Genomic DNA, 23,779 nt, shown 5'->3' with positions numbered 1-23,779 from the left:
GAATACCCTCCTTATGGAAAACGAAACCAATACCTCCGATCCAACCTTGATCCCAGGAGCCATCCACTTGACAAATTAACTCACTCGATTGAGGTAATTGGAGGAGAGAGTTTGGTGGTGTACCAGGTGCGTGCTGGAGACGCCGCAATCATGGTTTCAGCTGTGATACCTCAAAAGAACTTGTCAAAAGCTTTAAATGTAGGAACCACACCTTGAAACACCAAGTTGTTCCTACATCGCCGATAGACCAGATAGTGATAATGACAACCGACCATGCTTCTTTGGGCATATTTTGAATGAGAGCAGTTAGGATTTCCTTAATGGGCCTCGTCTTCATCATCCAGCCCACACATCATGCATTTTGCATCACCTCTCCTTAGCCTAGAGTTCATTGTTTTTGCTAATGGCAGCACCATTTGCCAATTTCCACATGAAGTGGCGGAGCCTTGGGGGTACCTCTCCCTCTTTCCAAATGTACTGCCACAATTTTGTGTAGTTTTGCATGTTATTGGTGCCCACCAGTTGCTGTCCTGATGTAATAAACGCAAAGGCTTTCTTCACTAAGAAATTCCCACTTGTGTTTGGGGGAAAATTAGCCTGTCAGTTCCTCCATTGATTGTTGGCGACCTTAGATTTGCCACTATGAACATGACAGCTGCATACCCAAATTTTTCTGCGATGCCATCTATATCCCAGTTACCATCAGTCCCAACAAAGTCAGAGACCATTACCTGCCTATCCCCCCTAATCTGAGGTAAGTGTTGAATCGCACCAGGAAACCATGGTTGCGCATATGCACGACATTGTTTCCATCCCCCAATTTCCAGGCCACCAGGTGCTCGAGAACAACTCTCAAAGCCAAAATTGCGCCCCAAAAAACAGTGCATTTCCCCTTTCTCCTACTGTGCCAGAGCTCACTTCTGGGCAAGTATTTGCCCTTCAGTTGCTTGACCCAAAGCACCTCTGAGTCAGAAGCTACTCTCCAGAGCATTTTAAGGAGCAGCGCATCATTCAGACTTCTTAGGTCACGCAATCCCAAACCACCCAAGGCAACCGGCTGACATATTTTCTCCCAACCGCCAGAGTCACAACCCTCTTCAGCGCTCGGTATGTATTTAAACGCGAGGGTCCCATTATCAGCGATCTCTCTTTTAAATGAGCCTTGACCGTTTTGCCTGCGACTACCCTAGCCTTTATCTCCTTCAGCCAACTCTTCTTCCTCAACTGTCACCCCCAAATTGCCTCTCTCGTCGCACTTTCTCCCCTTTGTATTTTTGCCTCAAAAATATGCCAGATGCTTTTCATTAGACCCGGCCCGTAATATTTTTGTAAGACAAACACACTCATAGTTAACAAAGCAAACAAAAAGTTGCGTAAATTTCTTGATGTGGATACAAATTACAAGTGATACAAGTATTATTCGTACAGTTCATAAAATTTGAAAGAAAAAAATGAAAATAAATCGAGTATTAGACATATTATTTGCAAACACCAGTTTATTTGTTTGTTCAGGTGGAAAGGCGCTAAAAATATTATACAGTCCACAATCTTGTTACTATACAGAGGATGATTTGATTTAATATTGGCAACTACAAATTGCACTAGCTGCTAGTGCTCAGGATCAATTTCCTTTTACCAGGCAAAGAAAGGGTTGGATTCCGGCATCAAGCTTATAAACAAGTTTGTTCAATTACAAAATAAAATGGAGTACACGCTTCTGTTGCATTCGATAATTGCGATGCACTAAACCAAAATCTCTTATTTAATAATCCTCATGGTCACACTTCCTCTTTTCCAAGTACTGATTTTAGACCCATTCAGTATTCCTTTAACTTATGTCATGACCATACTTCTCCACACATCAGTGATCCTGATATAAAAAAGCATGATTAGCGAGACTGTTCGAGTTACTAATTGTTGCAAAACTATTATGACTACAAAGTCTGGATATGATCCATTTTTGGAATGTGCCGGTTGTACGTAGAAGTGGTAACAAACGAGAAGGTCGAGCTTGGATGCAGATTTTCATAGGTCTGATAAGGTTTGCTGGGTCTGGTAAGGTTTTCAGGTCTCATGTCAGTCAGATTTTGCAAGCTCTAGTCAAAACATTTTTTTTTTTTTCAATAGAAAATATGAATGCATTAATAACACCAACCTTTTAGGAGTACTAACAGATGACTTGTCTACAGCAGTGGGTAACATTACTGATCAACTCCTTTTATTTTTGTTTCCAAATGAAAGCCACAAGTAATCTCACCTCACTCTAACTTAATTCATGGTTTTAAATAAACTCTAGCAAGCAGAACTACTCCAGTAGTGTGCTACTCTGATCTATTACCAGTCTGCAAAAAGGTTAAAAATCACTATCATAAACAGATACTAGTTCCGAGTTATAAGATAAAACTAAATATATAACCATTATATAAAGATCAAAGCAAAGAGGTATAGACCAGCATTTCATGATCACCCATTATCTCTGCGATCACTTCCTCCAGAATTTTGTCAGCACTGTTTGGAACAAGTGCTGCAAATACAGGTGATTCCAGCCCTAAAACAATGAACATACTATCTAAGCTAACACGAAAACAAGCTGTATGACAGGGATTAATTAAACTAGATGGTGCTGTACATTTCAACTAGGGGTCCATAGATGCATAGTTTGGCAACTGAGGGTTAATTGATTGCGACTTGGCATAGGTTTAACAATTCATCTGGTGCAGTGAGGCTAACTGCAAAATTTAGGGCTAAATGGGGCAAAAACCTGTATTTAATTAAGGGTATGCATATATTATTTTTAATAAAGGGTACATGGGTACTTTATAAATTTGAAATGAATTTTAATAGAAAATTCAATAAAGGGTAAATATGATATTGTGACTTTTAGAGGGGAAAATACGTAATTTTGAGACTTTTTAGGGGTATAAATGAAATTTCCCCTCAAATATAAGGTGAAGAACCAGTAGTGAAGCTGGTATCTCTGCATGATTCCAACTGTTCCGATAACTGGTTCTTAAATTGTACAAAGCTGTGAATTGTGTCTCTGTTTTGTAGGTGTACCAGATTCAGCGAAGGCATCAATGAACATCATTATCTCTTCACCAGATAAGCCAGAAAAGATGCATACTCTTGGCAAAGACTTTGCAATCTGAAAAATGTTTGTTAAAAAATTTGTACCATGAATGTACTAAACTTTCTACCTAACGAGATAAATTTCCTGATTTTTTGCAAATTGTACCGCCACATTTCATAGTTTCAACTGATATCCATTTTTTTCGAGAGAGATTTAAAAAAAAAATAACCGTTAGGTTTATCTGGTCTAAAGGTACATTTCATTAATTAGAGAGTTTTGATGGTCAAGTTATTATTTGAAAATGATTTTGAAAAGGATGTCCACTGCAAATGAAAGAAATGCTGGGTTTGTTTACAGCAAAATATTGGTTGTATTTTGCGAAAGTTACCCAAAAAAAGTCAGGTTATAACCTTCACAGCAGCTAGATTTGGTTGCTCAGTTTGAATTGCATCCCAAAGTGTTTGTTTAATCATTTCTTCAGTGCAATGGATCACCTATTAAAAATGAGAAGAAAAAAAACAATCCAGATAGCACTTAATTATAGTACTGGTATGGTCAAACAGGTGGTACTGTTGGTGTGCCACTTTTTTTTTAAAAAGTATTGGTATGATCATGACCCACTAGGTGTAAGATATGGGCTCTTAGATTATTATGTCTTCTTGCATAGAAGGGATGCTTAATTGGAGTTGCAGCATATAATTTGCTCAATTGAAAAATATATATTATTGTGAATCAAAATGTGAATTGAATTTTAATTTTTTGTCTGCCAACTCTTAAAATCATATCTCCCAAATAATAGGGAATCATAACTCCTCTTACTATATAATTACTTAAACATTTGATAACTTGCATTGATAACACACATATTGAAACGGATACCTACCTTGGTAAAAGTTTCAGTTGAACAAATCGAATTAATATCAATACTGTTACCTTTAAGAACTCACCATCTAGCCCTTTTAAAAATTCCTGAACCTGCAACAACATAGTACAAGTCAAGGTTGTGAGGCATCTTTTATTTTGGAAAGAAAGAAAAAATAAAATTCACAAAATATGAGATACCTTCAAAGTTTCATCAGCTTCAAATCCTAGAAGCAAAAGAGCCTGTTTGTGTAATACAATTTCTAAATTGATACATTCAAATTATATTTGAAAAGAATTAACAAAAATATTCATTTCTTCTTTTTGCCATCGGCAATAATAAGGTCAATTAAAGGACATAAATAGAGCTTTTTTCTTAGTTATAATTTCTGTCAATTTTGCTAAGAACCTACCAGCAGATTGTTTGTATGGTGAAGAAGCGCATGATGCTATTTGATGGAATTTTCTCATTAGTATTCAAATGAACTTAATTAACAGGAGACCTTTCAAATACTACGTCAATCAATTTATTTCCTAAAATTACTTAATAAATTAGACAAAGCACATTTGGATGGAAAATGTTTTTATCCAGCAAGCAATTGGACAAACATCAAGTAAAACTCAGCGAGAGATGTGTGTCCAATTGCTTTCTGGATAAAAAAAAAAAAATTCTGTTTAGACTTACTGTTTACTTGAAGTCAGTAAACAACAATTTTTCTTGAAATTGATCATGTACCTAAAATATTTACTGAAGACTGAAAACTTACAGGTGGACCAAATATTGATTCATCAGCATCTAGTGGGACAAACTTAGAATCTTCATTTAGTTCACTTGGCACCCCTGAAATAATTTGTAAAATTCTCTTAAATGTAAACTGGAACTTAGAATCTTCCATTTCTTAAGCACTGTTTCAAGCTCAATTTAATTATAAAATTGGAATTGGCTTACTAATTTATATATAAAAAAGAAATTCAGAATCAGTTAGTTCACTAGGCACCCCTGAAATATTTGATTGAAGCACAAGAACAGGAGGTCAAATTAGTCTTTTACTTCTTTTGTAGAATTATCCCAAATGTAAAACCAAAACTTAGCACATAGGGTGCAGTATAAGGCAAGATTTTAATTTTCAAATCCTCAACAAAAGCTTCCATTTCTAAGCCTCATTTCGGACACTCGACCATAAATAAGGATACTAACAGCACTGGTTTGGCTTCATGCAGCATACAAGCCATATGTCTTTTATTTTAACTCTATTGCTAATGCGCTGTTAATACCTTTACCCTTCAAGCATACAATAACGTCATGTTTGGTTGTGGAGAAGTTAATGAGGATTAAATCGTTTACTCATCTTACATAGTATTTACACCTCAATTAGTAGCTTATGTCATGGTTTAAATTAATCTGTTTATGACAGTGGGCTCTACCGGCAGAGTCAGTGTGGAAAAAGTTAATCTTCTTAGAGAGATGGAGTGCCTTATTCCAAATTAACTCAGTTCTTACTCCACCTTACTCTTTTTATCTTACTTCACAATCAAGCATGGCGATTTGATTATCAATTTCGAATTTGCTTATTAGTTTATATAAAAACAAAATTTAAAAAAAAAAAAAAAACCTTCAGAAGATGCACCGAGTTGATTGTGCGAACGCTGGTGAGTTCGCTTGAAGCCTGCAACGGAAGCACGAAATGGACTGGTGGTGTCCAGTCCAGAGATAAAACATAGAGGCAGGGAAAACGAAGGAGGAGAGGGAACAAATGAGACCTGTCCAGACCTGTGGAAACAAAGTGGAGAGAACGAAGAGAGAAACCTGGGGAAGTAGGAGAGCTCCATCTTTGCCTAATTTATTTTTCTCCTCTCGCGGTTTCTTTGTGGTCGTTCCAGTTTCTCAGGATAGAACTGGAGAACGGAATACAGAGGTTCCCTTTGATTTTTGTGACGTCCAGTTAACCAAAGATGACTTGTTTACATGGAAGCGTATCCCTGCAGAGCTGTGTGGAGCTTTTAATTTGGTCCGTTCATTTCGGATCGGACGGATCAAATCAGATTTTATCCGAATTTAAAAAAATATATATATTTTCAAAATTTGTAAGATCTGATATGGTCCGTCCAATCCGAAACGAATGAATCAAATTAAAAGCTACGCACAGTTCCGCAGGGGTTGGCTCCGCAGAGGATACGTTTCCTTGTTTACATGGGAGTGAGGCTGAATCCGTATACCCTTAGGTACCTGAGGTTCAAGTGTCAAATTTGAACCGTTCTTTTTACTTGGCACGAATCTCAAAGCAAGTTCCTATAGTTTTAATTTTTTAATAGGTACCGGATCGAATTTGAACCAGCTGAAATTAATCTGGACCGTCTGTTTTGTTAGATTGTACCTCAGGTACGGGGGGGGGCACGGACTCAATGAGGCTACGGTAATACGCATATATACAGTGTTCGTTTGAAAAGTTCTAAGTTCAACGTAATCTTTATATGAAGATATATAAAAGATGTACTTACGCATTAAATTTTCACTTTTTAGAATTATATTATTATTTGTTTGACTATATAGATAATTACTTAATTTGAAAATTGTGAACTATCCAAAAGCAATAGTATTCTACATATTTAAAAAAATAGTAAAAAAATTATAAAAAATATATATATAATTTGATCTCTAAGTACATTTCCATATAAAAATTATGTTTAACGGTTTGAATCGACTGTTCGAACTTCAAAAATAGAGATATAAACAGAGTGTATCCGAGAATTTAGCTACGAGTGAGCAAAAAAGTTGGACCCGTAGGGCATTCAATGAGAATCGAACCAAATTCAGTCAAATAAATGGTTGGAACCGTTCAATTCGTGTTGAAATTCATGCGTATTTAATAAACACATAATCTTAAAACAATTCGCATGAAATCCCATCGCTCGTCTATAAGCTCGCTACATCCCTTTGCTCGTTCTAATAACCTTTCAATTCATTCTTAATAAGCTTTCCAACGTCCAAGTGAAGCTTTCTAAATTTCAAGTTTCAAAACTGACAATTATAAATGTCATAAACTGACAATATAAATATTTTCAATTTGAATGATTTCAGTCTTTCAAGAATTTCAATATCTAACAAGGGGAAACTTTACAAATTGCTCTACCTTCTAAAATTTTCAAACAAAATATCATTTCTCTAAAATAATTAACAAAATGTCCTTGTGGGGACCTCACTTTCCCCTCTCTCCCCTTCTCTATCCCTACCTCCTATTTACTCTCATCATATTTGACACCTCATTATTTTTCGTTAGACTTTAATGAGTGTATAAAAAAATTTAAAGAATATGTAATTCAAACATTTTTTTTGTAGACGTGCAACAATTTTTTTAGTTATATAACATATATATTTAAGAGGTGGGCTACGGTGAGTTGCGAAGTAAAACACGTTTCTACTTCACGCCGTATTTTTATTTTGGAAGTCCAAACGACCGATCCAAACCATTAGCTGTTTAATCCATATTGAAATGTGCTTGGAGACCAAATTTTATATTTTTTGGAATTTTTTTACTATTTATTAAGCATTTTTGAAAATTGCTGTTTTGCTGTGAACAGTAACAAACAGTGAAATTTTCTGGACCATCAGATCAGCGACTTTCAAAATTGCTTAATAAATAGTAAAACAATTCCAAAAAATATAAAATTTGGTCTCCAAGTAGATTTCAATATGGAGAACAAGATGAACGGTTCGGATCGACATTTTGAACTTTAAAATCGCAAAATATGAGCGTGAAGTAAAATAGTCGCTTTACTTCGCAACTCACCGTAGCCCACCTCTATATTTAATACATTTTTTTAAGTATTTATACTAATTTACATCACAATGAAATTATTTACATAATTATATAGTACATCATCAGAAAGATAAACTCTTAAATTTGTATTTTTCTTATATGACGTTGTTTCATTTAATTAAACTTTCTTATATTCAATAAAAAATAGTGAAAACTTTACTTAAAAAATATAAATATTTTTGAGATGTAAAAAAAAAATACAAAATATGAGATACAATATAAGACTTAGATGAAAATAACAATTATCTCTGGTGCTGATGATGTCCAATTAGTAGATAGAAATGAGAATATATATTAGTGTTTAATTCTTGCATTCATGACTGAATCATTTTTGTAAACTTGAATCACAATACATCAAATTAATGCATACATGCTCATCAGTAATCAAAAAATTTAAATTCCTCAAAATATGATTATTTAGATAAGTAGAAAATTAAATATCTGAATAGTGCATAATTTTTTAGATCAAGTGATTTTCTATCTATCTAAAAAAATAGTAAAAAATTTAAAACATATATAAAATTTAATCTCCAAATATATATTAATATGAAAAAAATATTCGAATCTAATTTTAAAAACTCTATCTAAGCCGTAGCACCGTAGTATGCTTACTCAAGGATCTGGATGTGGGTTTTCTGCAAACATAACCAGCCAGACCGATCAGCTCTGCACCTCGGTTCCACTCTCAATTCCATGGCCATTTCTAGGGTTCCGAGCTATGCTCTGCTTCTTCTTCTCCTCGTGTTCTTTGCTACCGCGGAGGAAGCAACCGGAGATGTGGCCGAGGAATCGGCGGTGCTGACACTTGACTCGTCAAACTTCAACGAAGTCATCTCGAAGCACCCATTCATTGTTGTCGAGTTCTACGCACCTTGGTAATCTTACAGATCTAACAGTAGATATTGAATTTGTAGTAGAAACTGTAATTCTGATTCGATCGATCTAGGGTTTAAGGTTTGTTTTTCGAATTTTGTTAGTGTAGCTGACCGGTTGTTTTTTTTTTTTTAAATTATTTAAATTTTTTAAAATTATATTGATAGAGTTCTCCTTTGATAATTTGAAAATTATATTGATAAGTACTTTGGATTTCCTTTTGCACGTTATTGTGAATGCTGAATTTAGATGGGATCCTGGAGGACCGCCGTTTTTACTTGTATGCAATTTTACGCTATAATTTTTGGATGAACTCTCTTCTAGTACGGGCATTTCCTTTATTTTTCAAATTATTATTGGCAGATCTAGTTAGAGAAATTATTTAATTGTATGCCATGTATTTGTGTATGTTAGTTGTTTGATTCGAATCACATTGAAATAAGGTAGTTTAGAAACTGGAAAAAAAATCATTGCGCATGGCATGCATCTATGTGTCAAAAATCAATCAATTCTTTGAAGAATAAAATATTGAATTTTTATTTGATAGGTGCTTGATATTTAATTACTTATGCCAGAAGGAAAATATATGGTTCAGATTACTTGTTTATTTTCAGTACTTGTTGGAGACTGCCTCAATTTTATCATATGTGAGAGTTCGTTTTTTTTTTTTTTTTTTTTTTAATCTTAACTGCTTTTAATTAAAATTTCCTGATTGCAGGTGTGGTCACTGCCAGAGACTTGCTCCTGAGGTACTGATATAAACTCATTATACATAAGTAAATATTCTCTGTATTCATGAGACCTCGAATTAGAGAGGAGACTTCTCATTATTTCCTCGTGTACCATATTTAACAAGAAATACTCCACAGACCCTTATAAAGGATGCCAACTGCCCCTTATAATGCTTCATTCCACTTGTTTCATAAGAAAATGCACAAGGTGTTACCGATTTATCATCTTTCCTTTTTTGAGAATGAGGATGAAGGAAGTGTAACTTGTAATGTTTCAAGCAAAAGTTAGATGAGAAGAGGTGTGGATAGTTTTACCATATTAAATACGGATGCACATGATCTTATTAATTTGTAGGAGAGCTTCAAAATGTATTTAGATTTTGGCTTGAAATCAAAATACATCTTCAAAGATGTCCTTCTTCGTGTTCTTTTTCTATCATTTTAACACTTCATTTTCTTATTAATTTAGTATGAGAAGGCTGCATCTATTCTGGCAAGTAACAACCCTCCGGTTGTTCTTGCGAAGGTTGACGCCAATGAAGAGAAAAGCCGTGAACTAGCTAGCAAATATGATGTGTCAGGGTTCCCTACACTGAAAATAATTAAAAATCAAGGGGCTAGTGTGCAAGAGTATAAGGGACCCAGGGAGGCTGAGGGAATAGTCAAGTATCTCAAGAAGCAAGTGGGCCCCGCATCTGTAGAGATTAAGACTGCTGACGAGGCAGCTAAACTCACAGAGGGAAAGAAAGTTTTTATTGTAAGTTGTTTACTTCTCTGGTTTGTTAAATTGAAATCCATGATACATGGCACTCGTTGTACTTAGAACAAACAGATATTTGACATTTATTTCTAGCCCCTTAATCTTGCTTAAGTGGGGTTTGCATGTAAAGGGGCCTAGTTAAATGGGCATATATCCAACAAATTGAAAAAAATATTTTGATATTTTAACAGATTTTAGATACAGACCATCTCCTACATATTCGCTATGATCACTTCTCTCCTTGCGGTTCGTGTCTCCTATGTGCTTTACTGGACAGGACGACCCCTCAAAAGTTCCCCTACAATCAGCTGTCGCACCTTGATCGTCCTTGGTTCAGGTTGATTTATAGATCCATTTCCCGATTCTGTCATTTTCTAATTTTACTATGCTTATAATTATCCCATCTGAAGACCTGGTACCTTCTCTATTGCCATTATCAAATTGGAGCTGAATTGATACGGAACTGTAAGTATCAGTACCTCCAGTTGTCAGGATAAATTGGGTCTTTGTTGCTGGCAACCTGATCTATGGATAGTTATACTGCTAGTGCCATTGGAGAAGTGGACTCAGTAAACTATAGTAGATAGGAAGACAACATTTTAGTTTGATATAGGTTTAATCAATGATCATTGTAGAATTTCTGCGAACTGTCCTTCTTTGTTTGATTGGAGTCAAAACAATGCAGGACAACTTGAGTTGGTACTGTATTACCTTGTATGCTTCATCCATCAGCTCCATACCAGCACGTACTGGTACCAGGCTATCTGTTAATTTTTTGTTTGAAGTAATGATGGCCAGTTAGAGTGGGAGTGCTCTTAAAGTTTTGTATTGATTCATCATTTTAATTGGCTGGTATTTTCTGGATTCAATAGGAGGGCACACAGCAGAGATGCTTAGCATTGTAAATGTCCTCCGGAAGGACAAATTTGCCCCTAGGTCTTATGTCGCTGCTTTAACTGATAACATGAGCCTTCAAAAAGCTCAAGTGTATGAGGAATCTTTGCTAAATTCTGAGGTTAGTTGTTAGCTCTTATTCAATGCCTCATTGATTGTTACCACTAGATTCTGTGCTGCATAGTACAATTTATTAACTGGATTAGTTTTAAGATTTACCCTTTTTTCAATTTTTTGACAATTTCTATATAATTAAACCTGAGTTAAATAGATTTTTGTGGTGTATAGATGTTGAGATTTATGTATGTTTATTGCATTAATAGAAGTTATAGGGTTATATTGGTAAGAAAGAAATTATAGAGAATCGTAGGGTTATGAATGAAAAATGTAACGCCTATATAGGCCCAAGAGAACAAAGGAATCAATACAACTCATTTTCTGATTATCCACTATAGATGCTCTGACAGCACCACTCTTTCTTACATAAGAATCATAAATAATTAATGTTGCTTGGTTGGTTCATAATTCCAATTTTAATTTTGTGACAGAGTAATATAGAGATCAAAAGAGGAGGCGCCCAATTTATGCAAATATATCGAAGCCGAGAGGTTGGCCAATCTTATGTAACTTCCATTGGCACAACTATAGTAGCTATCATGCATGCTTTGTGGATTGTGCTCAAACTCAGACCTCAAGTGGTACCACTGTTTTCTTTGCAAACAAATTATTTTATATTTCAATATCTTCACAAAATGTATTATATGGACTTGCTCAATCCTTCATTTCCAGATTTTGTGCAATGGGCCTGGCACCTGCATTCCTATATGTGCTTGTGCATACTTATTGAAGGTCATTCTCTACTTTTGTGTTATTTCTACGAATCATTTATCAGTAATGTCCCAGTTGAGGTGTATACATCAAATTACTGCCTGTTATTTACCAGTTGTACTAATCCTTTTTTTAAAATCCATACCTTCCCTCTTATACAATATCAAAATGTGTTATCTAATGTGTTATATGCTGTCTGTTTGATGCAGCTGCTAGGATGGAGATGGTGTTCTATAATATACATTGAAAGCATAGCTAGAGTGAAAAAGCTGTCATTGAGCGGCCTTTTGTTATACAAATTGCGATTAGCTGACAAATTTTTTGTGCAGTGGCCCCTTTTACAACAGAAGTACCCACGATCGCAATATGCTGGCCGTGTTATGTAGAGATTTAATGACGACCTGTGAATATTACTTTATATGAGGTTATCCTTGCAAATCAGCCTTGTTTTTGTTTATTGTGGGGTTTTTTTTTAAAACCTAGTACAGGCTCATTTCTTTGGATGAGAATCTGCTCCTATTCTAAAGAATGGGAGGATCTTTCTTTTAGAGAGAGAGAGAGAAAGAGTGAGTAAGAGAGAGAGAGGAGGGTCCTCTAGCGGATTTCATTCCCATTTCTTTAACAATGTACTCATAAAGTTGCAGTTTTGTATGGGTATAATATCAGAAATTTTAACTTTTTATGACACTTGATGGAGATGATTTTTGTAATATTCAAACTTTTTTTTTAATACCAATAAACTTAGAAACAAATAATATTATGGAAAATTTTACAAATTGCTCTACCTTTTAAAATTTTCAAACAAAATATCTCCTCTAAAATAATTAACAAAATGTCCTTGTGGGTAGAACTCTAAATGAGCTGGTTTGGGCCGAGCTGGGCCTTGGCTTAGTTCGTCAATTCTGGCCCGAGCTTGGACCGAGCGAGCTGGATTTAGGTCTCTCGAGCCAAAAGCCTTGGCTCAGTTTGTGACAAGCCAGCCCGAGTTAGCTTGCGAGCTGACTCACTGGGCTTTATTGGACTGCTATTATACAAATTCAAAAATATTAAATAAGAAAACTCATTCATAGATGCAACAGTCAAGCCCACTAAATATTATAAATGCATGCAACAGCTCACTAAATATTATAAATGCATGCAACAGCTTACTAAATATTATAAATGCATGCAACAACGAAGCCAATTCATACAACATATAAATCAACACAAAAATCAGCTAATGGGCTGAGCTGGCTCGATCTGAGCTGACCTCTGACTCAGCTTGTTTATTTTGGCCCGAGCCTGAGCCGAGCTGGCTCGTTAACAGCTCGGTCCACTATTGAGCGAGCTAGAGGCGAGCCACGAGCTTTTTTGACAGCCCTACTTGTGGGGGTCTCACTTTCCCCTCTCTCTCCTTCTCTATTCCTACCTCATATTTACTCTCGTCATATTTGACACCTCATTATCTCTCATTAGACTTTAATGAGTGTATAAATTTTTTTAAAGAATATGTAATTCAAACAATATTTTCTTTGTAGACATGCAACAAATTTTTCAGTTATTTAACATATATATTTAATACATTTTTTTAAAGTATTTATACTAATTTACATCACAATAAAATTATTTACACGATTATATAGTACATTATTAGAAAGATAAACTCTTAAATTTGTATTTTTCTTATTTGACATTGTTTCATTTAATTAAACTTTCTTATATTCAATAAAAAAAATAGTGCAAACTTTACTTAACAAATATAAATATTTTTGAGATATAAATAAGAAGTACAAATCTCACTGACTATTAAAGCTAAAAATTACTTATATTTTAATATGTTTTTCTTTTAATTTAATTATCAGTAAAATGGTGCAATTAAATGTACTTATAAAATTTAGGCAGAATTCCGTGATTTTTATTTTTATCCAAAAAAATAATTATTTTATTATAAATAACTACGGTTTACCAAAATTTATAAAAATGTCCAAACCGCACAGAATATGTGGTCTGGATTTAAAATTCCGAACCGCATAGAATATATGCGGTCCGGTTTTTTTTTTTTGGATTTATATGCTCCTTCAGCAGTTCGGGCAATTTTTGAGAGCCGATATATCAAGATTTGTTTTGATATTTTGTATGAAACTTTATAGTCTTGTTCTATGAAGTCAAGACGGCATGTCGGTAAATTTTCATGATTTTTGAATGTGTCATGATATGTTAACCAGAGGTGCAAAGTTGGACTCAGAAGCACTCCTTCAGCAGTTCGGGCAATTTTTGAGATCCGATATCTCACGATTTGTTTTGATATTTTGTATGAAACTTCACAGTCTTGTTCTATGAAGTCAAGACGGTATGTCGGTAAATTTTCATGATTTTTGAAGGTGTCATGATATGTTAACCAGAGGTGCAAAGTTGGACTCAGAAGCACTCCTTCAGCAGTTCAGGCAATTTTTGAGAGCCGATATTTCACTATCTGTTTTGAGATTTTGTATGAAACTTGACAGTCTTGTTCTATGAAGTGAAGACTGAATGTCGGTAAATTTTCATGATTTTGAAGGTGTTTTTCTATGTTAACCAGAGGTGCAAAGTTGGACTCAAAATGAAAATTTAAATAAAACCATAGGTGTTTTGATATGTTAACCGGAATGACATATCTAATGATGATTTTGTAGAAAATTTCTACGGCTATGGATTGAGAAAAAAAAGATTGATGTTGAGATGCCTAAGGCTAAGACTAAGGCTAGCATGTCGTCTGTTATTACTGACCCAAATTAGTCAATCTCGGACGATGACTTTGTTCCATATCGTCTGTTGTTATTGACACCTCTGGTTTTATTTAAATTTTCATTCTGAGCCCAACTTTACACCTCTGGTTAACATATCAAACACCTTCAAAATAATGAAAATTTACCGACATGCAATCTTGACTTCATAGAATAAGACTGTGAAGTTTCGTACTAAATCTCAAAACAGATCGTGAGATATTGGCTCTCAAAAATTGCCCGAACTGCTGAAGGAGTGCTTCTGAGTCCAACTTTGTACCTCTGGTTAACATATCAAAACACCTTTAAAAATTATGAAAATTGACCGACATTCCTTCTTGACTTCATAGAACAAGACTGTAAAGTTTTATATAAAATATTAAAACAAATCGTGAGATATCGGTTCTCAAAAATTGCCCGAACTGCTGAAGGAGTGCTTCTAAGTCCAACTTTGCACCTCTGGTTAACATAGCAAAAGAACTTCAAAAATCATGAAAATTTACCGACATGCCATCTTGACTTCATAGAACAAGACTGTGAAGTTTCATACAAAATCTCAAAACATATCGTGAAATATCAGCTCTCAAAAATTGCCCGAACTGCTGAAGGAGTGCATGTAAATCCAAAAAAAAAAAAAAACGGACCACATATATTCTATGCGGTTCGCAATTTTAAATCCAGACCACATATATTATGTGTGGTTTGGACATTTTTATAAATTTTGCTAAACCGTGGTTATTTATAATAAAATATTTTTTTTGGGTAAAAATAAAAATCACGGGGCAGAATTCTAACAATTATTTTATTTTGATAATTCAATCTTATATGATTTGAATAATTTAAACCACGACTTAAGTGACAAACTTTAACCAAATAAAACTAATTTAAACAATGACTTAAAGTAACAAGTAGCTGTGTGTGCTCCTTTCACTTGAGCTGTGTGTGCTCTTTTTTGTTCTTTGAGAATTTTGCTGTAGGAGTGTCATCTTGTCGGTTTCAATTTGTATTTCTTTCTTTTTGGGTAATAAAAAGGCCCGTCCAGTTTAAATCGCGGTGAATAGGTCCCAAAATTTTTAAATATACCATACTCAAGATTCATTCTGATCCGTGCTCATTGCATTAAGATCTGTACATGTTGCTTAAATATATGTGTGTGTTCGCTTCAAGATTTATGTTGATGTAGCGCGCACATATCTTAAAACAATTCAGACGGTAGAGGAATCATTTAGATTCAAATTTGAGTCAGATAGGCATTTTATGCTTTTACTAAAAAGGTAAAATGGATATTTTAGGGGAAATATGTGATTTTGAAACTTTTGAGGGGTATACGTGAAATTCCCCCAAAAGTAACGAGGTTTAGGGTTTAGGGTTTAGAGGGTAAAACAGGTAAAACGGTATTTTGTAAATTTCGAATAAGTTTTAGTAGAAAGGTCAATAAATTGGGTATACGAGGTTTTGAAATTTAGAAGATTAAGTGTGATATTACGTATTTTAGATGGAGAAATATGTAATTTCGAAGTTTTTGAAGGCTATACATTAAGGGAACTGATAACAGTATCCACACTGTATCCGCAAGGAAGACCACCAAAAATTAAATGTGGAGAGATAACTTCCTGTGTGGATCGCAAAAACTCCACAATTAGAATTTTTTTCCTAAAGTATTAACACCTATGCACAGAAGTATTTATACCCATGTACATAAGTATTTATAGCTATGAGATGAACAATTATTTATTGCGTGGGTACTGTAGCGCGAAGATAACAGTTTTCACACTGTACCCACAAGGGGACCACCAAAAATTAAATGAAGAAAGATAACTTCTTGCAGGGACCGCAAAAACTCCACAATTTGAATTTTTTTTTTCTAAAGTATTAATACCTACACAATTTTCTCTTTCAAATGATATCTGTGATGACGTACTTTCACGCTCGTCGTCACGCAAGTATTTATATGCACTGTAGTATTTATACCTATGAGGTCATTTATTTTTGTTAGAGGAAGGTTGACGCGAGGATGATTGGGGAACTAAAAAAGGGATGATCATAATAAGTTGCGCATCAAAGTATCAATATCTTATTTTTTAAGTGTTAATATCTTATATTCTAAGTATTTATATCTACGAATGTATAAATATCTAAGTATTTTTTTACATATGACATTGAAAGTATTAATATCTAAGCATTGAAAGTATTTATGTCTATGCACTGAAGTATTTATTCCTATGAGGTCAACTATTTTTGTTAGAGAAATGTTGACGCGGAGACGAGTGCAGGGATTGTGAAAAGAAGACCATATAATTAGTGGGGACCATAGTGAAAAGGTGCTACTGGAATTTTAGAATAACAATTAGTAGGGACTATATAATATCTTTTTAGAATAATAATTAGTGGATACCATATAATTAGTGGGAACCATAATACATCATTCTTCTAAGTGCGGATACTATAGCGCTGGTACTAAAATAATTATTCATACATTAATTCTCCCTAAGATCCCTAAGAAGGCACGTATCACACCTCAAGTATGGGTATAACAGCATGTCGCGTATATTTATCAAGACATATATACAAAGGCAGTGGATCTTTTATATGCATTATCAATAATACCATTACATATTAACCACATCTCAATATTTCTTACAAGATTTATTTGGCATAATATAGCAAACTATTTTTTAAAAAAAATTTCTTCATCATGTTAGTTTAAATAACCCAAAACTCTCAAATTATGTAGTCATGATGCTTATTATATTGTATATTTGAAAAAATTTACATTTGACGTACGAAATTATGGATACCTATGCATTAAAAACAAGTATTAATATATGATATATCAAATATTTTCAAAAAAAAACTGGACATATCAATTTTCTTTTATCTCTCTCATCACACACTTATATTTTACAATTGACTTCTGCTACATTTTTCCTCCACCAAAAACATAAAAAAAATAATGTTTAGCTCTAAGAGAAACGAAGTGTTAGACGTATTTTTGTCATGTTTACAGGTGTTCGTATCGTTTCAATACGTATTTTCGACTATATCACGTATAATGGTTGGCTCATGACTGTACTGTTTAAATTGTAAAGTTAATTTCCATATTCAATACGAAAATTTTCATATCATGCCTCGCTCATGACCGCTCCTACACGTTGCAGAAGATTCAACCTTTAGTGTGCTCCAGAGAGGAGTAGAAGACCTTCATTAAAGAGAAGGGAAAAACTCAAAAACGACGGGCTGTCCACGTCGTTTACCTGCTCCAGAAGAGGGGAAATGGAGAGGGAGCGGAGGGGAGGAGTTACTGTTTGGATGGGAGAAAGGAGAGGTGTGGTGTTGATTTTTAATTTGTTGGCCTCTCTTTAATTGTGTAGATTAAAAAGTTCAAAGATATGCAATTTATGCATTATTTGTTTGAAAAGAAACAATAAATGGGACAGAAAAGAAATGCAATTTATTCCCTTAATCCTATTCTCAGTGGTAGAGTATAGGCCCTGCCTAGAATTTGGTGCAGCTAGATTCTACAAATAATTGAAATGTGCATGGTAGCAATTTTGGCAAGGAGTCAACGGCCAAATATGCAATTTAAAAGGCATAATATCCTAGCTCATTAAGGAGAGAATATCACGCTGCTTTATTACCATATTTTGAACGATTTGTAACAGCTAGTTTTTGTTTTCCTTTTTTTATTATAAATAAGCCTTAGACTCTAAGGGCAAATTAGTTTTTTTTTAGTTTTATTTGTCTTAGCTTAATGCTATGTTTAGGGTGAGTGAGTCCCCTGTTCTTGGGTGAGTGAGTCCCCAAAATTATCTACTACTTGCTACTCGATTAATAAAGTTACTTTTAGTTTGTTATCCGCTATCAAATTCTGGTATCAGAGCGGGTCATATCATGGCTCGGGGAAGACCGAAACGACTACCAACAAACAAGGAGTCAGATATCAATAATCTGCTCGCTGAGAATGAACAATTGCGGCAGACAGTTGTTGAACTGCGACAGATGTTGGAGGAGAGACTCCCTCACCGACGTGATGAAGGGATGTCGAATGAAACACAACCACACTTCAACATGCCGGAGGACCCTCCTGATGATGGAGACGACTCTTCGAGTTCCACAACATAAAACCGGCATGACTCAACGCCACAAGCTGCTTGGGCCATGGATCGTCTTGCACGAGCAATCGAGAACGCTGATAAGGGCATACGCGTGGACGTGCATGATTTTCACGGTACACTCGATCCTGAACTTTATTGTGATTGGATTGCTAGTTTAGATACTTTTTTTGAATGGAGAAATTTCACTGATGATAGAAAAGTAAAATTTGTGGCCACTAAACTTCAAAGTAGTGTCTTAATTTGGTGGCAACAGTACCAATAAAGTCGTGAGCGTCGTGGTTTACGTCGCATCACTACATGGACTGAAATGAAAGATAAATTGGATGAGAAATACCTTCCTTTTGATTACTACACCAGTCTGTACCGAAAATTTCATCATCTTAGACAAAATGTTGCTAGTTACACAGAAGAATTTTATAAGTACTTGAGTCGTTTAAATTTAAATGGTTGCAAAGTACTTGAGTGGGTTAAAAATTTCAATTTATGATGAATTAATTTTGCATCGCATTAACAATCTAGAGGAGGCTTTTCAAATGTCCTGAAGGGCAGAAGAAAAATTGACTAGAGCTTTTAAAAAGAAAGAAAGAATTTTTCAAAAAGGCAAAAATATTACATCGCGTTCTGAATTTTCAAAACCTCAAATTCATGACAAAACAAATGATCACAAAACAACTCAAAATAATAGAGGTGGCACAAAGACTTGTTTTCGTTGTCACAAATCAGGTCACCTTGCCTATCAATGCCCTGAGAGAGAAAAACAAAACAGACTAAACTTAATTAATAAAGAAGAGATTGATGAGGAGTCAGATGATGAGGCAGCAGAAGAATTTTGTGATCCGGACAGTGGGGCAGAAAGTCTCGTTATACGACGAGTGTTAACAGCACCAAAGGTGAAAGAGAACAACAACTGGCTTCGCGGTAATATCTTTCATACTTTTTGCACTGCGTACAATAAAAAATGTTTACTTTTGATTGATTCTGGTAGTTGTGAAAATATGGTTTCTAAGGAAATGATTGATAAACTCAATTTAAAATGTGAAAGGCATCCAAGACCATACAAAATTTCCTGGTTTAAAAAGGGTGGTGAAGTGCCAATTAATGAACGTTGTTTGATCAAATTTTCAATTGGAAAATATTGTGATGAAGTATGGTGTGATGTTTTGCCTATGGATGCATGTCATATATTATTAGGTAGGCCATGGCAATATGATCGAAGTGTCCAACATAATGGTAGAAATAACACATACTCTCTTATTTTCAATGAAACAAAATTTGTTTTGAATCCTCTAAAAGATATTCCGAACAAGCTTTCAGAGAATGAAAAATCAATAAGCCTTCTTTCTTTAAAGCAATTTGAAAAGATTATCAAAATCCAACCAGTAGCATATGCACTTGTGTCACATTCAAAGATAGAAAATAAATTGGAAATTCCTAGCTGCATAATTAAATTACTTGATTTATATTTTGATGTAATACCTGAAGACCTTCCCAATGAATTGCCACCTATGCGTGATATTCAACACCAAATATATTTAGTTCCTGGTGCCACTTTACCTAACCTCCCACATTATCGTATGAGTCCAACTGAACATGCTGAATTGCAACGACAAGTTGGTGAGTTACTAAAAAAAGGTTTAATCCAAGAAAGTCTTAGTCCTTGTGCTGTACCGGCTCTTCTTACACCAAAGAAAGACGGAACATGGAGAATGTGTGTAGATAGTCGAGCCATTAATAAAATTACCATAAAGTATCGGTTTCCCATTCCTCGACTTGATGACATGCTAGACATGTTACATGTTGCCCAAGTGTTTTCAAAAATAGACCTCAAAAGTGGATACCACCAAATTAGAATTAAGCCGGGAGATGAGTGGAAAACTGCCTTCAAGACACGTGACGGTCTTTTTGAATGGCTTGTCATGCCTTTTGGGCTATCAAACGCCCTAAGCACTTTCATGCGATTAATGAACCAGGTATTGCGTCTTTTCATCGGTAAGTTTGTTGTTGTTTATTTTGATGATATTCTCATTTTTAGTAAATCACAAGAAGAGCATGTTAATCATCTGCATGAAGTTTTTAAAGCTTTGAGAAAAGAAAAATTAATTGTAAATCTAAAAAAATGTGAGTTTATGACAGATAGTGTTCTTTTTTTGGGTCATATTATTTCAAAGGAAGGTGTCAAGGTTGATAATGAGAAAATTAAGGCAATAGTTGACTGGCCAACACCAAAATCTATTACTGAAGTTAGAAGTTTTCACGGGTTAGCTACTTTTTATCGTCGTTTTATAAAGAATTTTAGCAGCTTAATTGCCCCTGTTACTGATTGTATAAAAGGGAAATATTTTGAGTGGACCAAAAGGGCTAACGAAAGTTTTAATTTAATTAAAAGAAAACTAACTGAAGCCCCTGTTCTAATTTTACCAAATTTTAATGATGTCTTCGAAGTTGAATGTGATGCATCTCATATTGGAATTGGAGCAGTTTTAAGTCAAAATGGTCACCCAATTAGTTTCTTCAGTGAAAAGCTTAATGATGCCAAAAGATGCTATTCAACTTATGATTTGGAATTTTATGCAATTGTTCAAGCATTAAGATTTTGGAGGCATTATTTAATTCATAAAGAGTTTATATTGCATACAGATCATGAGGCACTCAAATTTTTAAATGCGCAAAAGAAACTAAATTCAAGGCATGCCAAATGGACTTCATATCTCCAAGAATTCAATTTTCTCATTAAACATAAATCTGGAGTTTTAAATAAAGTTGCCGATGCACTAAGTAGAAAAACATGTCTACTTCAAACAATGTCTTTTCAAATTTTGGGTTTTGATTTGCTCCCTGAACACTATAAAGATGACCCTTACTTTTCAAAATTTTACCAAAATGGTAATGAGCAGGATAATAATAACTTTTCAATTACTGATGGCTATTTATTTAAAGGAAATAAATTATGTGTGCCAAGTGGGTCATTACGCCTTCATATCCTTAATGAATTGCATAGTGGAGGATTAGGAGGTCATTTTGGTAGGGACAAAACCTTAGCTTTGTTGCAGGAACGATATTTTTGGCCAAAAATGAGCCGAGATGTGGAGCGCTTTGTTCAGCAGTGCATGGTATGTCAGAGGGCTAAGGGCAAGAAGCAAAACCACGGACTGTACCAGCCCTTACCAATTCCTGACGCCCCATGGAAGCACCTAAGCATGGATTTTGTGGTTGGACTGCCGAAGACACAGCGAGGTAATGATTCTATTTTTGTAGTAGTTGATCGGTTTTCTAAAATGTCTCATTTTGTCCCATGCAGGAATACAATTGATGCGTCAAATGTAGCAAGACTATTTTTTAAGGAGGTCGTGCGCTTGCATGGAGTGCCGGCGACAATCACCTCTGATCGAGATACACGATTTGTGAGCCACTTTTGGAGGAGGCAGCTGACTTGCATCGTCGCCATGTAGAATTTGAAGAAGGTGATCTGGTCATGGTGTACTTGAGAAAAGAGCGCTTTCCGGTAGGTACCTACCACAAGCTCAAGAACAAAAAGATTGGACCGTGCCGCATTAGCAAGAAATACGGACCTAATGCATACCGTGTTGAACTACCAAATGGCATGAATATAAGTCCAACCTTTAACATCTCCGACCTATATCCGTATTATGTGGCAGCTAGTGCACACCAAGCGGACTCGAGGTCGAGTCCTTTTCATGGGGAGGAGAATATGGTGCAGCTAGATTCTACAAATAATTGAAATGTGCATGGTAGCAATTTTGGCAAGGAGTCAACGGCCAAATATGCAATTTAAAAGGCATAATATCCTAGCTCATTAAGGAGAGAATATCACGCTGCTTTATTACCATATTTTGAACGATTTGTAACAGCTAGTTTTTGCTTTCCTTTTTATTATAAATAAGCCTTAGACTCTAAGGGCAAATTAGTTTTTTTTTAGTTTTATTTGTCTTAGCTTAATGCTATGTTTAGGGTGAGTAAGTCCCCTGTTCTTAGGTGAGTGAGTCCCCAAAATTATCTACTACTTGCTACTCGATTAATAAAGTCACTTTTAGTTTGTTATCCGCTATCAGAATTATATCAGTCCAATTCAAGGTTCATATTGAGTTTCAGAGGCATAATCCTTTGTGACAAGCTGGCCAGTAATTTTGATTCAGGCAGAGGGCTAAATTATAGTACATGTAGGGGCCTTTTTTTTTTTTTGTTTCTACTATCTAACAAGGCCTGTAAAAAGTTAAAATCCCTGATTGCTGCTTCCAGCCCATCAGAGGGTGATAATTTTATTTCAAAAATGCCATATTTACTGGCAAGGGCTGTACTGGTAAGAGCCTGGATATTGACATCTCTCAGCCACATTCACCCTAATAATAAAACTAAAACTACATGAAACAAAAGCTTGTGAGGCACCTCCAGACCTTGATACATGTTTCAACCAGGAAAGATTTCTTCAAACAAGACAAGCTTTTGTTTCATGTAGTTTTAGTTTTCAAATGGCTGAGAGATGTCAATATCCAGGCTCTTACCAGTACAGCCTTACAGGGGGGAAGAAAAGTATTGGGCTGCGTGAGTTAAGAGACTAAAATAAATTTCAAATTCTTTTTTTGAGATCAAACTTTCCGTACAATCTATCCCGACTATCCGTTATCTTATATTAATTTTATATTATTATATAAATAAAAAATTCTCTAAAAAGAGCTGTCTGTCCACTTACTCGAGTCAAGGCTAGCTAACTACGTTGACTACGTGCGTACGGGTTTTCAGTAAAAAAAAAAAAACTACGTTGACTACAGACCGTGCGATACTTTTTTTTTATTGAAGCCCTTAGAGACCGTGCGATATAAAATGGGCGGCAGGGACAATCTGTCATCTTTCCACCGTCCATATTTTGAGTTTAGTCCTCTGAAGTAACTCAAATTTTGAGTTTAAATCCGAACCGTACGATCAGAATCCGCGCCAATCAGTTCGGATGTAGAATGCACGTGGTCCCTTTAATATTCGTGGCAGAGCAGATCTGACGGTCCGAAATCTTAAGTCAAAATTTGAGTTACTTTAGGTAACATGTTTATAAATATATATCCAGCACGACTGCGA

The 23,779-nt window shown here is 35.0% G+C and overlaps 2 protein-coding genes across 7 annotated transcripts; one reads left to right on the top strand and one right to left on the bottom strand.

Moving 5' to 3' along the window:
- Nucleotides 1–1,464: 1,464 nt before the first annotated feature.
- On the bottom strand, nucleotides 1,465–5,881 carry LOC144551529 (vacuolar acid trehalase). 5 transcript variants are annotated; one of them, XM_078299521.1, is made up of 9 exons: nucleotides 5,545–5,880; nucleotides 4,699–4,772; nucleotides 4,133–4,174; nucleotides 4,004–4,045; nucleotides 3,481–3,564; nucleotides 3,058–3,145; nucleotides 2,451–2,548; nucleotides 2,156–2,342; nucleotides 1,465–1,870 (listed from the first exon to the last, which is right to left on the bottom strand). In XM_078299521.1, exons 1-8 carry the CDS (start codon nucleotides 5,759–5,761, stop codon nucleotides 2,322–2,324), a joined length of 666 nt encoding a protein of 221 aa, XP_078155647.1. In that variant the 5' UTR covers nucleotides 5,762–5,880; the 3' UTR covers nucleotides 1,465–1,870; nucleotides 2,156–2,321. The 5 variants fall into 5 exon arrangements, with proteins under 5 accessions (XP_078155647.1, XP_078155650.1, XP_078155649.1 ...); XM_078299524.1 differs by having other exon boundaries at nucleotides 1,465–1,826; XM_078299523.1 differs by having other exon boundaries at nucleotides 2,258–2,342.
- Nucleotides 5,882–8,375: 2,494 nt separating this feature from the next.
- Nucleotides 8,376–12,524, top strand: LOC144551528 (uncharacterized). Of its 2 annotated transcripts, none has more exons than XM_078299520.1 (8): nucleotides 8,376–8,624; nucleotides 9,341–9,371; nucleotides 9,823–10,110; nucleotides 10,318–10,450; nucleotides 10,986–11,128; nucleotides 11,556–11,705; nucleotides 11,797–11,856; nucleotides 12,045–12,524. In XM_078299520.1, exons 1-8 carry the CDS (start codon nucleotides 8,443–8,445, stop codon nucleotides 12,219–12,221), a joined length of 1,164 nt encoding a protein of 387 aa, XP_078155646.1. In that variant the 5' UTR covers nucleotides 8,376–8,442; the 3' UTR covers nucleotides 12,222–12,524. The 2 variants fall into 2 exon arrangements, with proteins under 2 accessions (XP_078155646.1, XP_078155645.1); XM_078299519.1 differs by having other exon boundaries at nucleotides 10,312–10,450.
- The last annotated feature ends 11,255 nt before the right edge of the window (nucleotides 12,525–23,779 follow it).

This window comes from Carex rostrata, chromosome 3 (assembly GCF_964058835.1).
Source record: "Carex rostrata chromosome 3, lpCarRost1.2, whole genome shotgun sequence".
NCBI lineage: Eukaryota > Viridiplantae > Streptophyta > Magnoliopsida > Poales > Cyperaceae > Carex > Carex rostrata.
The sequence above is the reverse complement of the archived record's forward strand: the minus strand, read 5'-3'. Positions and strand labels throughout refer to the sequence as shown.

Bases quoted from the DNA above. Each gene is read 5' to 3' on its own strand.
- LOC144551529 (XM_078299521.1), bottom strand. From the start codon at position 5,761: ATGGAGCTCTCCTACTTCCCCAGGTTTCTCTCTTCGTTCTCTCCACTT. The intron at 3,565-4,003 runs GTAACAGTATTG...CATTTTTAATAG, and splicing joins TAGATGGTGAGTTCTTAAAG to GTGATCCATTGCACTGAAGA. The intron at 2,549-3,057 runs GTACACCTACAA...TCATTGTTTTAG, and splicing joins TGATGCCTTCGCTGAATCTG to GGCTGGAATCACCTGTATTT.
- LOC144551528 (XM_078299519.1), top strand. From the start codon at position 8,443: ATGGCCATTTCTAGGGTTCCGAGCTATGCTCTGCTTCTTCTTCTCCTC. The intron at 10,111-10,311 runs GTAAGTTGTTTA...AACAGATTTTAG, and splicing joins AGGGAAAGAAAGTTTTTATT to ATACAGACCATCTCCTACAT. The intron at 11,129-11,555 runs GTTAGTTGTTAG...ATTTTGTGACAG, and splicing joins AATCTTTGCTAAATTCTGAG to AGTAATATAGAGATCAAAAG.